At 38.7% G+C, this 16215-nt stretch overlaps 2 protein-coding genes across 4 annotated transcripts; both read left to right on the top strand.

Moving 5' to 3' along the window:
* The first annotated feature begins 7110 nt into the window (after positions 1-7110).
* Positions 7111-10386, top strand: LOC308692589 (major histocompatibility complex class I-related gene protein). 3 transcript variants are annotated; one of them, XM_081368726.1, is made up of 7 exons: positions 7205-7411; positions 7791-8051; positions 8742-9014; positions 9122-9412; positions 9506-9621; positions 9734-9755; positions 9852-10360. In XM_081368726.1, exons 1-7 carry the CDS (start codon positions 7354-7356, stop codon positions 9881-9883), a joined length of 1053 nt encoding a protein of 350 aa, XP_081224852.1. In that variant the 5' UTR covers positions 7205-7353; the 3' UTR covers positions 9884-10360. The 3 variants fall into 3 exon arrangements, with proteins under 3 accessions (XP_081224853.1, XP_081224852.1, XP_081224851.1); XM_081368725.1 differs by having other exon boundaries at positions 9849-10360; XM_081368727.1 differs by lacking the exon at positions 9734-9755 and having other exon boundaries at positions 7111-7411; positions 9506-9649; positions 9849-10386.
* A 171-nt stretch (positions 10387-10557) lies between these two features.
* Positions 10558-16086, top strand: msl1a (MSL complex subunit 1a). Its single transcript, XM_081363932.1, has 9 exons — positions 10558-10635; positions 11274-11997; positions 12173-12372; positions 12709-12950; positions 13039-13103; positions 14703-14770; positions 14858-14982; positions 15063-15135; positions 15242-16086. The coding sequence occupies exons 2-9, from the start codon at positions 11386-11388 to the stop codon at positions 15330-15332; spliced, it is 1476 nt and encodes a 491-aa protein (XP_081220058.1). The 5' UTR covers positions 10558-10635; positions 11274-11385; the 3' UTR covers positions 15333-16086.
* Positions 16087-16215: the final 129 nt, after the last annotated feature.

The following is a 16215-nucleotide window of genomic DNA, read 5'->3' as shown; positions in this document are numbered from 1 at the left end:
TTCAGTGTGATGTGTGAACCAACGAGGAAATAATGGAAAGAATCAACGCATTCATGAATTCGGCTCTTGCTTCTCGGAGGGGGTGGTGATTTCTTCATTTCGAAATAACGAGGAACTATGTTTTTTTCTATGAAATGCAGTGGAGTAAAAAGTACGACATGCTTTGGAATGTAGTGAAGTAAAAGTTTCCCAAAATAAAACTATACTCTGACAAAGTATAGCCACTCAACTGCATTTCTAACTTTTTTAAACGTCTCATGTTATCTTAATATTTGGCATAAGAAAATTCCTCGGTGTTACCACCTGCAAAAAAAAAAAAAAAAAGTATTTTGAGTTATAAGTATATTGATGGCTGAAAAGTATTTTGATTGCAATATTCCATGTAAGCAAAGACGAGTGAATAAAGATACAGTATATCCGGGACAAAGTAGAAAGTGGAAAAATGCCTCAGATGAGGAGGGCCCCAGGATCTGGTTATGTGCAGAGGACTGCAGTTTTCTTATTGGATACTTTTTTGCCTCTGTCACACACAGAAATATCAGAAAAGAGACCTAATATTATCGTGACAAATGTATTTATTTTTATAATTGTCAAAACCTGAAATCTGAGATGATTAGATTGTTTTTGGCGACATGCTTTCTGTGCGTAAAATATGCTTTTACGCTCTTCTGTTTCTGTTCAAACAGGTACTGAAGGTGACACTGGGAATAGACTGGCACGCAGGGATAAAATTTTAACTGGAGACCAATTAAATGTGGACATATACGGATTTTAACCATTACGTATTTGAGTTTTGGGTAAGTAGGGTAAACTACTCTCACCCACACACACGTCATCTATATATTGTATATACAATAGCCTAATTATTAACTTGTGCTCACCACGTTTACGATGCACGATCGATTATAAATGTCTAAAGTCGTGTTTAGAAGATTTATTTTGGCACATCCTGTGCTTTTTCAGCTATTTTAAGGGTATTTAAGTTTATTTTCAAAAACAACGATTCACCCCCCAAATAAGTTCTCTCTGTGTCCCAGATATGCGTTTCCCCTAGAGAAAAACTGACCAGCTTTTGGAAGGCCATTATCCTCTTTTCAGGGCTCCGGCAGGCACGTGTCTTAGAATAAAATCGTGCTACTTAAAAATAGACCATTTCGCAGCAATAAGCTGAGTCGCATCCGTAACTTCACTTATGGCACTGCACGAGCCACTTGTTGCATTCACGTGAATCTCTCGGGCGCATTATTGCAGGTATGATTAATCATTCTCACCTGTATAACAACACTGTGTGACACTGCACGTGACAAACAACGCAGCAAGTGGAAAACATAAACAGATGATTCGTAGGTGTGGCGAAGAGCTGTTTGCACCAAGAGTTGCCTGATGTAGTGAACTGACCACGCCTGTTGCTTCTATTTTTGGACCATAGCTTTATGGCACTTTTCTGAATGTTTGAGGTGGTTGTGTAGTATATATCACGAAGATAGAATAATAACAGTGCCACTGCAAAAGCGAGATGATGCCGTTTTCGTCACGTTTGCACATCACGTTACTGCACCAAACACCATGAGACCGGGCGCGCGCACCGCTAAATCGCATGAGTGGACTTAAAGCTGCGCACGCAGACTCCCGCGTCTCACAGCAAAGACACCACTGAGTTTGACAAGTCGCTGAGTTCACATGCAAAACCACCCCGTCCGCGCACCGTGCCCGTTCTGTGTGCGCGCGCGCGCACACACAACTCAAATGGAACGTACCGATGTACCATATTCCGACCAGCAGGTCTGTTGTATCTTGGTCAGTGCTACTAGATTTAAAAAAGAAAGAAAGAAAAAAAAAACACCTAAATAAACTGACTTGATACCAGCTAATAGTCTAACTCTTATATCAATAACATTGTTCTTTGTGTGAACTTCGAGTTTAGGCTGTGCCACAATGCAAAGTATGAATTAACATTAAGTTATTTTGAGTACAATTTTGAAGTTATCTTAAAAGTTTTTAAAGTTATATTTTAGTTTTGAAGTGAAATGTTTAAAGCCATAACTGATTGAGCATGATCCCAACTGCATTTGAATACAGCAGAATTAAAGATTTACCTGCAGTTTAAAATGTTGTATCGTGATTTTATGAAGTCATGACCATGCAGGCCTATAATGATGGTATCACATAGCAAAGCCATGTAACCTACCATTTGTATCATATTTAGCCTATTTACTGTACCACATCTAGCCTACACTGTAAAACAATATAATGATCAATAAGTTATGACAACATGTTTTTACATTGCTTTAACTTAGCAAAATAAGTTAAGCAATTTTCAACTTTTTTATGAGTTATACAAGATTCCAATAGTTTTTTAAGTCAGTTTAACGTAATTTAAGTTGAAATGACTTAAACATCCAATTTGATTAAACTTAAGGCAGCATTTTTTTCCTTGCATTGCATATAACATATTTATATAGTCTATTTATTTGTATTCACTTTTATTCACACATACACATTTTACTTTTATTATCTATGTCTTATCGCTGTCATTCTGTCTGTGCACTGGAAGCTTCTTTCACCAAGACAAATCCCCTGTCTGTAAGCATTTGGCAATAAAGCTCATTCTGATTCTGGTACTGAATGATAAACGCATTAAGTGCTGAATGCGTAACGTACCAAGTTTTTAGAACAGATAATGAATTTCAGTAGTCCTGCTATATTATTAGCTTGGTACTGTCTGTCACAGTACTTTTTTGTAGGGTGGTGGCCTATTTACATTGTTTGCTACTATAAAGTTCAAAGAATAGTATTCGATGTTCAAAGCCCGTGGGTGGTATTGAATGGTAGGCTTGCCAAAAACTATTGCGGTAACTTTCGTTAATATTTATTTAATATTTTATTTATTCAGAAATAATATTTATGCAATAAGAACATTAGGCTATTTTCGTTATTTGCTATACTGTTCGTTTTAAAATGGTGACCCGTCAAAACCTTAATAATAATCTCGACTCTCCAAAAAGCACCACACCTTGTCAGTCGTGCATATTTTTAGCAATGACGATTTACAAAGTGCAGCATGATAGGCTACTCATCATTGGCCTCACAATCGGAACTGTAGTTGTATCCCTGTGCTTTTCGTCCTCTCTGTGTTTACTGACTCTGGCGCAAATGCTCGTGCTCGACCACGTGAGGAAGTCACACTCATTAGCCTTTCAACATTGCTCTTTCCCTCCATCTGGGAACACCAAAGGCGGCAGCAGAGCCAAGACTGTCTAAATGTGTTGGTAAAATGTTGATGCATGTCTTTAGACTGAGCAAACCCGGAGAACACAAACACGAATCAGCCACACAACCAATTCATTCAGAGCTGTTTTAATCAATATAGGAATTATTGACAGAGATGTTTGATTTTTTTTTAAATGAATGTTTCATATATTGTATTACAGATAAGTAGATTGTAACAGGGGTTTTAAACGTTTCAATAACCACAAACGGTCGTAAAGTAACGCGTACGTGGTATACAGACACTAAAGGGTCCATATGAGGAGGTAACCATAGCAACAGTGGGCTGCTCGTGCGCGTCTCTCAGGATCTAACTGGAATTTAACGAAAAGGCCTTTAGGTAGACTGCTGTCATTATAGGCATTACTTACACCCCTGGGCGAAAAAAAAAAAAAGAAAAAAAAAAAGGAGGCCAAGCCAAATTATTTTGTTGTCTTTTAATGGTCTTAACCATTTTAATCACAAATCAGGAAATTAGCATTAATTGCACAAATGGCCAGGCTACTGTAGATAAAGTAGCACAGAATAGCCTTCCCCAAATTGCAGGCAGATTTTTACAGGAAGAAAAGTCATTGTTGTTCCAGTCAATGTTAATTGCTTCAAACAGTTCGCTGAAAAATGCCTCCCAGTTCGTTTGAGTTTAATGTGAGACCATTCACTATCTGGTTTAAATCTGGACTCTGACCAGGCCAAAACATGAGCCTGACGGACTTGTTCTCAAACCACTTTGTTTTTGCAATTTGGGCAGGAGCATTGCCTTGTTGAAAAAGATCATCTGATAGATAACTTTGTGGGAAGCAAGCCATTCAACAATAATTCTCCTGCAACTAAAACATTAAATGACTTTCCACAGTGAAGTATAGCTCACACATAACATCAGATAAAAAGGCTCCCCACACAATGACACAGTCTCTTCATCCATGCTTTGATTATTTCTCAGAAGATAGCCTATTCGAAGACACCGCTCTGGAGCATCACAATGCAACTCGTGTTTCGTTGTGATTCACCACTCCACACCCACACAACTTCCCATAATCTCCCGAAAATTTATTCTGTCTTTGCTGTTTTTCTGAGACCACAATGGCTTTATAATGTCTTTCGTTTTTAGCCATTTTGGGTTTGGCCCAGATTGTGTTCCTGTTTGACCGAGATGAATATCATATGAATATATTCTTTTATAAATTCCTAAAATGATAACAATAAATACAATCACTGGAAACAAATACTTTATATACCTATAACAAGGCTATATCCTCATTACAATCGAGTTTTAAAACGCGAAGACTAAACTGCAGCGTTATGAATGTAGGTCACTTCGAGCCGCCTCATAACCTACTGTCCGCGTGACTCAGTAAAGCTCAGAGACTGCTCTCTTTCTCACAGTTGCTGCTTTAAGCACATACTCCTAAATAATGACTTCACTTGGAATGATCCGGTGTTCGAGTTAATCCTTTTCTCACGAGGCTCATTTTAAGGCTGAAGGAAAAATGATTTCGTATAGCCTAACGAAATTTCATTTCATGATGAAAACATATGTTTAATAGTCCTACTTTAAACGACTTTTAGTAGTTTAATAGCCACAGGAACGTCTTCAAACAGCAACTACATCTATTAACTCAAATAGCGACTGGAAATTTGCTTCGCCAGTCTTCTCTGGCAATGTGTAGCCTAGGCTTATGATGGAAACGCTCGCGCTGGACCGTTCAATCCTCAAGCAAATGTCTAAACGGTATGCGAAACCTCTTCAATGCATCGATATAGAGGCATGCTTCCCTGTTTTTCTGCTCGCTGCAGTCGCAGGGTCCCCGTGTGCCATGTGAGTTGTCCCGCACTTAGGACAGCTGCACGCACAGGAGCGTGATAGGGGTGTGTCGTCACCGAATGTAGTGCTGCGGATGCGCGCGGTCACCAGGCTGGTCCACGTGCGGGGGGTGCTGTTACGACTGAAGTGGAACAGTAAAGTGGGCGTCGACCCGGCGCTCTGTTTTCGTGGAAAGCGGGTAGTCTCGGTCAACCATTCATGTAAACATCTCAGCTGTCTGAGGGAAACAACAATCTATTTAAACGTGCATTCATACTGACACGATAGACATCCATTTGACTTTTTAATTAGGCTACTATCCTTTATAGCCTTGAACATTTTCCCCAAAACATTTTTTCTTTGGTGGACAGTGCTATGAATTTACCTGTTGCCTTTCTTTACAACTATAGACCAATTTGCTTCGCTACTTGATTTTTCCTCTTTTGTTCGGCATAATATGTGGTCTCGCTAACTTATGACTGGCTAAACGTAGGCCTATAAGTTATTATAATCGTGGTCTTGTTCTTCACATTTAAGTGGCTCTGTGTATACAACAAAATACCAAAGGAAGGGCTAAAAACAAAATATAATAAGTTATAAAAAAATAAAAAAATAAAAATCCAGTAACTGAAGGACGTGAAAACTGGTTTTGGAGGGTGCTGTAAAGCTGGAAAAAGGGTAGGCTAGAGAGTGAGGACATAAGATTATCATATTTGTATATATCAAACATTTAGAAATCAAATTATGAATAGTATTATATTATTATTATTATTATATTCAGTGTAGTTCACCAAGGTTAGTTTTATGACATGGGCCTAACTGAACTCATTTGGCCTTGTCATTGCATGTTTTGCATACACCATTATAATATTGATAAGTCTTATCATCATGATATACTGGTAACTGCTATTCCGGGGATTTCTTATCCACTACTTAATTACCCTGTGGGAAGTCACAAAAAAAAAACATTGTCATATAAAGCAAAAACACCTTGTTTATTAACATGTTTACAAATCTGTACACTAATGAATCATAATCTTGCTGTTTACATGATATTAAAGAGTCCTACTTGAGTACATGTGTGAGGTTCAGTGTTGAACTTGATGTAGGCTAACTGTGAATGACAATAGCATTAACCTGGCAAAGAGTGCGATCTAGTGGAGAATAATAATAATTACAGTTCTATTTTTGTCATCAAGATCTTGAACTCCCAGTTCACATTCTAACTATATAGTATACGGTTTACTGTATTCACGTTATAGACCTAATTTCCAGTTATTCCCATGCAGTCTATAATTCCCAGTTCACCCTCTTATCATTCTGGGCATCACAAGGGCTTCACACTTTGCTGGTTTGAATCTTACCTCACAGGTTGGTCTTTCAAAGACCTTGAAAGGAGGTATCTGAAGCACATCAACTGGTCTCCGGAGTTCCTCAGGGGTCATTTCTTGGACCTCTCCTCTTCTCCATATACACTACATCACTGGGACCCATTGTACAAGCACATGCACATGGTTTGTCCAACCAGTTCTATGCTGATGACACTCAACTCTACTTTTCATTTGAACCAGATGACCCAACGGTAGCTGCACGGATCTCAGACTGCCTGGCAGAAATCTCGGCATGGATACATCACCTACAGCTCAACCTAGCAAAGACAGATCTTCTCGTCTTCCCTGCCACTCTGTTTAGCACAATTACACCAGCCAGCTAGGTTCATCAACAATAATCCCATCAAGTTCGGTCAGACTTTTTGGGGTAATCTTTGATCACTAGCTCACCTTAAAATACCTGCAGGACAACACGGTCATGCAGGTTTGCACTGCACAACATCATGATCAGGCCCGAGCATGCTGCACAACTTCTCGTCCGGACCCTGGTCATTTCTAGGCTGCTGGACTATTGCAATCCTCTTCTTGGCTGGATGTCCATCATATGCAATCAAACCTCTACAAATGATCCACAACACAGCAGCAATAGTTGCCAATGAGAGACACTTGATTTGCGTCCCCTAGTGGCCGGAGGTTTTTGTGTGTGTGTGTGTGTGTGTGTGTGTGTGTGTGTGTGTGTGTGTGTGTGTGTGTGTGTGTGTGTGTGTGTGTGTGTGTGTTGAAACCACACCTCCACAACGAGGAAGTGTCTGTACTGGACGGTGTGCTGAATTACAGCATTATATTTACCCGAATGCTGCCTTTAGAGTCTGACTGAAACTTAGATAATATGTCTAATTCTTCTAATTTTGTAATAAGGAAATATTTAACCCTTTTTAACACCTTGTAAAAGGCATGTTTTATTTCATCTTTGCAGCGTGTATACTGCCAGCCCCTGTGTTTTCTGAATCGGGTAAGCAAGATCACTCGTACAGTTTTACAGCACTAACACTAGAAGCACATTTTCTAGTTCCTTATAATTGTCTAATACTTATCATCTGAAACTTTTAATTCGCATGCTCTGCACTCTCACCTTAATTTTTTTTTTTTTTTTTTTGCATTGTCCTTGTTACAAGTTACATGTAGCCTTGTTGCTAAAGTAATAACTATAAATTATGCATAATTAAATGCAACCCTAAACCAAACTAACCCTTTAGCAAATAGGCCTGCTTTTAATTCATTATTATTACTCAGTAAATGTATAATTAATTACACTGTAACAAGGTAACCTTAAAGTGAAACCAAAATCTCTGATCTAATATGTAGCCTAGCCTAACTCTACTCTCTTACAGGGTCACATTCGCTATGGGTCTTTGCTACATTTTTGACTGGAGACAGTTCAGTCCCGTTCCCAGAGTTCACTGCAGTTATTATGCTGGATGATATTGTCATCGGCCTCTATAACGCAGATGAGAGAAGTTTTGTCCCGGCATCAGCGCAAGAATCTGTTAATGTCACGGAGCAAATGACTATATCAACAGTCTTTAAAGGCATACACGAGGGCATGAAAACCAAAGCATACCACTTAATTGATTATTTAAATTATACAAGAGGTAATTATTCTCTAATGGTCTTGTGTTCTGTTCTCTTGAGAGTGCTTGAAAATACATATTTTCATTCAGATCTGTCCATTATGTTCATACTATCATTCAAAAGTTTGAAGTCAGTAGGATTTTAGCCTAATCAATGAGCCTAATAGGCCTACTTTTATTCATACTTGTATTAAACAGATTAAAAGTGGAAGTGGTCAAATTATGTGGTAGAATCCTGGCATACTGTATCACGGTTTCCACAAAAATATTAAGCAGTGCAAACTTTTTCAGCATTGGTTTTATATATATATATATATATATATATATATATATATATATATATATATATATATATATATATATATATATATATATATATATATATATATATATATATTGATTATTATGTGTGTGCATATGTGTTTATTATGTGTTAACAATTTCTCTCAATTTTTAATCATATAAATTTTTGATCATATCAATTCAGCCTTGCATGGTTGGCATATGAGACTTCTTTCAAAAACATTGATAAAAAATATTTTTCACCTTAAACTTTTGATTGGTAGATAACCTTATTGTTCTATCAGTATATTGTCAGCAAAATTAAGTAAAGCTTTTTTTGCACTGTGAACTTTGTGTTAATGTCATAACAAGCGTTGCCAGAATTGTGAATTCAATCCTTATGTGCATCTGAGACTATTTCTTTCCAAGGCCTTCATGTGCAACAGAGACTGGTTGGATGTGAACTTCTCCATGATGAGCCCGGCCAAATGATGACTCTGGAGGCCTTTAATGGTGAGAGTGGCTTTGAACGACGCTATAACGTTCAGGGAGACCAACACACTCACTGGAATTGGCCTGTCATAAAGAGTAGAGCACAGCTGGAGTATGATGCATGGCTGTATGCCCACTTTTACCGCCCTTTGTGCATTAGCCAGCTTAGGAAATATCTAAAAAAGGAGAAGCAGCATGTGATGGCAAGAGGTAACTGGCAGTTAATTTAACTTTCACAAATGCACTCTTCATTTATTTGGATTGGAAAGCATGCATTATGTGTTTCCTGCTTAATGTGTTCACTCTTTCCCTGACAGTAAAGCCCAGAGTGAGAGTGATTAAACGCCTTTGTAGTGAGACAGGTGTAGTTCAGATGACCTGCCTGGCAACTGGATTTTACCCACGTCACATTAATCTGACCCTGCTTCAAGACGGCCAGCCAGTTAATGAGGAGAGGATCACGGGAGGAGAACTGCTGCCCAATGCTGATGGAAAATACCAGATGAGGAAGAGTGTGGAACTCAGTGTCAAAGAGCAAAGAGAAAGGCACACCTACACATGTACTGTGACTCACCTTGGCCTGGAGAACAAACTCGACATCAGTATAGGTATTAAATTGATAGGGCAAACTTTTATACACACACACACACACACACACACACACACACTGATTGATTGATTGATTGATTGATTGATTGCAGATCCTGGTCCTGATCCTGTTATTGTGGTTCCCTCTGTACTACTTTTGCTGTGTGTGTTGTGTGGAGCTCTGGTTGCCTTTAAAATATGGAGGAAGAGATATACACAGCCTGGGCAGGTACAGAGTCACTGACACTGTTTCACTTGTACATAAGATTATATTCATAAGGCATAACCTCTTATGACTGCTGGCCATGCTTCATAATTGTATATCTGTCTCTTTATTGCAGGTCATTTACATACAAGCTTCAGGTTTGTATTGTGATCTGATCAAGTCTACTTATTTGTTATTAAGTGAGTTAAATTATGTACATTTATGAATGTGTTTTTTTTTTTTCTCCTCAGCAGCTGACCAAACAATAGAACAACCGCAGATATGACATCTGAAGAGGCACAGCATTATCTGTTCACATTTACAGAATGGACACATTTTGTATTGATAAACTGACTGAAATATTATAAGAAAATAAGACTTATTTTAAGAAAATGTGGTTTTAATTAGCTACATTTATACATTTCAATTATTCATTTAGGTTTGCAAGGTTGTTGTTTTTTGTTTAAAAAATTTTTTCACTGTATTCTTATCACACCCAGGTTTTGTCTGTTATAGTATTGAATATTTCAGTATTTTTACAATGTGTAAGTTTTACAAAAGTATGCATGTGATTTATATTAATAACTGCATGTATACGCAACGCAACTTAACACCCAGCAGTGTATTTTAGCATGACAGAATGTATTGTCTGCTAATCAGCCCCAGAACTCATTAGTATTTATTTAATCAGGTAGCCTAACGTTAGTAGGCTACTCTATTTAAATATATATATATATATTTTTAACTGTTTGAAATTTTAACATTGAGCTTATAAACAAACATTTGTTATATTTTGTCTGTGAATTCATTATAATCTCTCGGTTCATACTTCCACTCATATTTGCCGTAATTTTACAACTGGCATGTAAATCTGCAGTTCATCTCTGCATGATGTCATAATGCAAACCCCTCCCAGCCATACGCGCGCGCCACGAAATATTGTTCTGCACGCGTCCAATCAGATTCCAAACGCACCGCGCATGCGCTGCGTGCGTACATTCAAACAAAATCGGAAAGTGGGCCAAAGGAAGGCGATAGGTGAGTTCGGGCGGGGTCGGGACAATTAAAATAACATCAATGCAAAATAATAAGGAACTATTTGGTCGGTGGTTGCGATATGCTCCCTATATTTAAATATGCAGCATGATTGCATGACTTAAAATGGCGTCATCGTCCCTCAAGAGCAGACGAGAGGGAACTGCTAAATTGATTGTGAACATTTTTTTGCTGTAACGTTAGATTTAAAATGGTGGACAGTGCCTGTGCCCAAACAATTGCTAATGCATGACTCTGGTTTTTCATTGTAGATTAATAAAAACAAAACTCCCAGTTGCTTCCATGTAAGTTGAGGCTGGACAATGCCCTCCCTGAAACAGTAAACATGGGATGCATTTATGCTATTTGCACATTTAAGAGATGGTGCAGAAGGATAGCTTATCTAACCATACGCATTTATTTTTTGGAAATATGATCAGACATAATATTTCTTAAACTACATTTCTACTCTTGGATGTCAAGCTATCAGAACCATTAAATCACATTCAAGCAATACATCAGCCCTTTATCACTCATTGTATGCCTATCTTTCCATTTTGCTTTGCAGCCTATTTGTCTTATCTAATATAAGATGTCTTACCTTATACATTAAAATACCTTATTTTGTTATTTTCCCCTAGAATGGCTATAGAAAAGGGGCCTCAAAGACAAATGCAGCCTGTCACAAATCCTCCTCATCTGTAGAGCTGGGTGTTGGTAAAATATCTCCAACTGGAGCAAGTCGAAAAGACTATGCAATCCACTGTGTTCACAAGTGGAGGACACAGACTGGACACAAGCCTCAGCAAGAAACCAGCTGGAGCCCATGAATCCCTGGCTGGCCTGAAGAAGGAAAGCCGCAACATCGCCACCAACGTGCTGAGCACAATCCACAACAGTGTAAATCAAAAGCATCACCTACACAGCCAAGCAAAGATCAGTCATCAGAGCGTGTTGAGCTGCCCTGACCAATCTCCAGCAGGGAACCTCGGGCAGGAGGAGAACTGGGAGAAGCCGGAGGCCTTGACACTCCCGTCAACCAAGCAGATGGGGGCCGAAGGTTCCCCGGTCAAGAGCAAATCACTGTTTTGTCCAGCTAAACACAACCACGTGGGGAATATGGATCCTATGGAATCAAATGGCAGCAATCAGCGGAGAGATGGAGGGCAAGTGGGGATCCCCTCACCAGAGAACAGTCCCGATGGGAAGCGTAGAAATGTGAGGAAAGGCTCAGGCCTTGTGGACACGCAGACCAGCTGCATCCGACAGATCCTGCTGCTGCAACTGCAATTGATTGAACAGCAGCAGAAGCAACTGCACAACAAGAGCAAAGAGATTGATGACCTTAAAGCTGAAAAAGAGATGGTATTGCACTTTTTCTTCTCCTATTATGAAATAAAAGCTTAAATCATGTGCATATTTAAATGTTAAAGTGGGCATGTTCATAGTTTCCCACTTTTCTTATTTTGTAACACTTGTTTCACTTGTTTACCTAAACCCAATGCTTAATATACAGCCTAACACAGGTGTGTGTTTGTAGCTAATGGCACGAATCGAACGCATGGAGCGCCGGCTGCAGATGGTGAAAAAAGATGGAGCAGAATCCCGTCCTTCTCAGACTCCTCGTCGTAGGGAACCTGAGGCCGAGGCCGCTGCCTCAGACGACGTCCAGCATTCTGAGGGGCGGGTCCAAACCCCAAAGCAAATGCACTTTGGAAGAGGAGGGAAAAACCTGAAAAGGTATGATCATGAATTTTTTTTTGTTGAAATATTTGAATAAGTTCCAAACCTGTATGACTTTCTTTCTTCTGCAGAACACAAAAGAAGATATTTTGAGGAATATTGGTAACCAAACAGTTTTGGGTACCATTGACTTCAATTGTATGGACAAAAAAACACTGAGATATTACTCAAAATATCTTATTTTACATGAGGGTGAGTAAATGATGACAGAATTTTCATTCTTGGGTGAACTATTCCTTTAACATTTGTTCAAACTAATGTGCTGTACCTAATGAAGTTCTTAGCACTTAATTGCTAAAACTAAATACATCCTAATTTTTCCCCCTCTTGAAGGAGGTTTCTTTTCCAAGACTCTCGGATGGGTAGGTTACGACGTGGGCAGCCCAGATCACCACCACCACCACAGGAGGGCCCAGATCTGAAGGAGGAACCCCAGGAAGAGATGGGGCTTGAATTGTCTCATTCGGAGGAACTGCCCTATCTGGCTACCACAGAGATGTACCTCTGCTGCTGGCATCAGCCGCCACCATCACCGTGGCGAGAATCCTCACCTGTACATGAGGACACAGTTGCAGGTGGGGAGAAATTTATGTAATCTCTCTGTTAATGATTTGAATTATATATTGAAATTAGTTCAAATTTATCATTATTCTCTGTATGTAGTTCCATCCTGGCGGGAGAGTATCGTAGAGCCTTTAGGACAGAAAGAGTCGTCGGACATCCCTGAGGTTAGTAAGAACTGTGAGCACCCCAATATGCATTGTTTCAGTCAGTGATGCATGGGGCCGCACAAATTGAGGAGGGGATTTTTTAAATTATATATCAATATAACTATAAAATAGAAAAGATTTATCATCATCATCATCACTACTATTCGATAAAAAAAGTATATGTATATATACTGTATATCAAAAGAAAACAAAAGTAATACTATTGCAATAATGCTATTTAAATGTTAAATAAAAAGTCAAGTGTTATAAAAGTATATATAAAAATAATGCGTTTTTACAGGAGTTTTTATATTTTACTGCACAACTGTAAAATTACAATACTAGATTTTTCATTTTCAAACTTTAAACCTTGAGGCTGAGATATACTCACGGCAAAGTTATTTTTCATTCAGCACTCTAGTAAAGTCATGTTTATTTATATAGCACTTCATACAATAGATTGTTTTTCATGTTTAATATGGTAAAGCAGCTTGATTTTAATCAGTGTCTCATTTGATCAGCAGTACAACTTCATTTTTCACTATAAAGCAGCTCTCCAGTGTGTTCATGTTTTCACTCAGTTTGGTTTGTGGCACTGTGTTCCCAAATGCACTAGCCTGCTTAAAACCAGACCATTCTCAGTAGTAACTGAGTTATGGTCTGGCAAAGCTTCATTAATAACTCATTTCCAAAGGGGCGTCACCAACGGACGTCGCTCAAATGCCTCTGGGCGCAATTGGATAGACCTAAAACCAATCAGAGTGATCGTCATTGTGTAAAGCCATATGCTGCGTCCCAATTCGCCTAAGTTACACTACGCCATAAAAGTATGTACTCTTTTTGTGAAGAAAAGGTATTTACTTTTGAATGTGTAGCAAAAAAGTAGGCAAGCTTTGGGACATACTACTTCGTCATCTTTATCGGACGGATCTGTCGAGTGCATCCTGTCACGTAAACTGCCCTGTCAATCATCTTGTCACAGTTAAAATCCTCTATTAAATCTAATTTAATTTCCTACCGTTTCGGAGAGAAATGTAGTAGCACGTTCATCTGCCAGTGGGTCTTTCATGGAGACTGTCCTCATGTGTTTGCAATTTGAATATAATAATGCATTTAAAAGTTGATGCGCTTCACCAACGGACGTCGCTCAAATGCCTCTGGGCGCAATTGGATAGACCTAAAACCAATCAGAGCGATCGTCATTGTGTAAAGCCCGCCTCAACGTTTCTGATTGGTGCCGCGATTTCAACGGATTAGAAATGGGCTTGAATGAGCTCTTTGCCAGACTACTTGTAGAGCAAATCTAAATTTGCCGGAAGTTGTCTGGGTTTTCCCAGGCTACAAATGCACATTATAAGCAACCCAAGCTCAGAGCAGATGAAAATGGAGCTGCATTTTCTGCGAACCGATCCGCTGTGAGATGCTGAAAACGCCAAATCATGAACTGCTTGTGCTGCACATATATGCATTTAATTACATTGCAGCTTTTGTGAATTGATAATAGCACTAAGCCATATATATATATATATATATATATATATATATATTTTTTTTTTTTTCAATTAATCATTCAGCCCTAGTAATGCATCTAAATACTCATACCTTTCTTCCGTGCAGTGTCTAGATGATAACGTCTTTCTGAAGAGACATTCAAAGCTTGAACTTGATGAGAAGAGGAGGAAGAGGTGATGCTTGTTTGTTTTTTGTTCTTATGTGTAGCGTCCAGTAGACGAGAGCATTGTGAATCCTTTAATCTCATTTCTCTTTTTCAGGTGGGATATCCAGCGTATTCGGGAGCAGAGGATGTTTCAGCGCCTGCAGCAGAGGATGAACAGGAGGAAGGTCATTCAGGAAAGCGAACCAGAGCTGCTCTCCTTCTATCCAGACCTTGAAGATGGTATGTGAGCAGATGGATTCTGGCCTTGAAAGTATTTGTTCCTCTCTTTTAATGTGCTTATTTTTTGTGTATTTCCTCAGTGGAGTCTGTTATGGTGACACCCTTTTTGCCAGTGGTGGCTTTTGGAAGACCTCTTCCCAACCTGAAACAGCAGTAAGTTACAAATTGTTTTTGTTTTGCATAATGCTAATGATGTTTATTTTGATATCTTGATTTAATTGCAATATATAAAAGTAATTATTTCGCTGTATTTCAACAGAAACTTTGACTTGCCCTGGTTGGATGAGCGTAGTCGATGTCGAGCAGAGATGACCAAGAAACGGACCCCTCATCGGACATGTCGCAAATGAAACCATCACAAGGAAGCTGCTTCATTTGTACCATCCTGTGCGCTGAAGCAAAATCTTGCCCTTGTGGTCTCATCTCTCATACTCACCTAGATTGCACTTTGGATCTTCTGAAGCAGATTGAAGGTCTCCTTAAAATCCCCTGCTTGGTATCCATGAGAAAATGTGTTTTGCTCTATAATGCCTGAGAAACAAGCTCTCCCAAGCACACACCCATGATCATGATGCTGAATGTAACACTTCAGTGTTTCACGTTCACGACCAAAGCTTACCCTAACACATCAAGAGCTGCCATAAAAAAATATATCAAAACTGTACATGCTGCATTTTTGTTGATTGTGTGTGAGTTCTCTGCCTCATAAAGGGAATGAAAGAGGGAAAAATTGTGAAAACCGGTTACTGAAGCATTTGTTGTAATATAAGGTTTTGTTCAAAGAAAATGTGTAAGATACTTGTAGCTAAAGAAATTATTTCAAATATTAAAATGTCATATTATGGATGTGCTGTGTCTTCATGTCTTTTTTTTTTAATGACTCATTGTTCTGATTGCTAAATTACAGAATTCTAATTGACCTGTATGTTTTGCTGGAACAAAGTGTACTGGAATGGGATGCAACTGGAAGCCATTGGAATGAGATCAGAATGGGTGCAATGCGGTTTTCTCTTTTTAGAGACATTCTTGTAGTTTAAGAGCCTCCAGACACCCACTGATTTTATTTTTAAACGATTGCTGTTCTTTAGGCAATAAATTATGTAGAAGAAAATATTATCTTTTTCCCATAAATTTCATATGCTCAGCTGCGGTGTCTTGGTCCAAAATGCAAAACTGATGCAAACAAATGGCATAACTGCAGTCATCAGTTTTAAAAGTATTAACCTATACCGT

Source organism: Scardinius erythrophthalmus (genome assembly GCF_964197995.2).
Source record: "Scardinius erythrophthalmus genome assembly, chromosome: 1".
NCBI lineage: Eukaryota > Metazoa > Chordata > Actinopteri > Cypriniformes > Leuciscidae > Scardinius > Scardinius erythrophthalmus.
The sequence above is the reverse complement of the archived record's forward strand: the minus strand, read 5'-3'. Positions and strand labels throughout refer to the sequence as shown.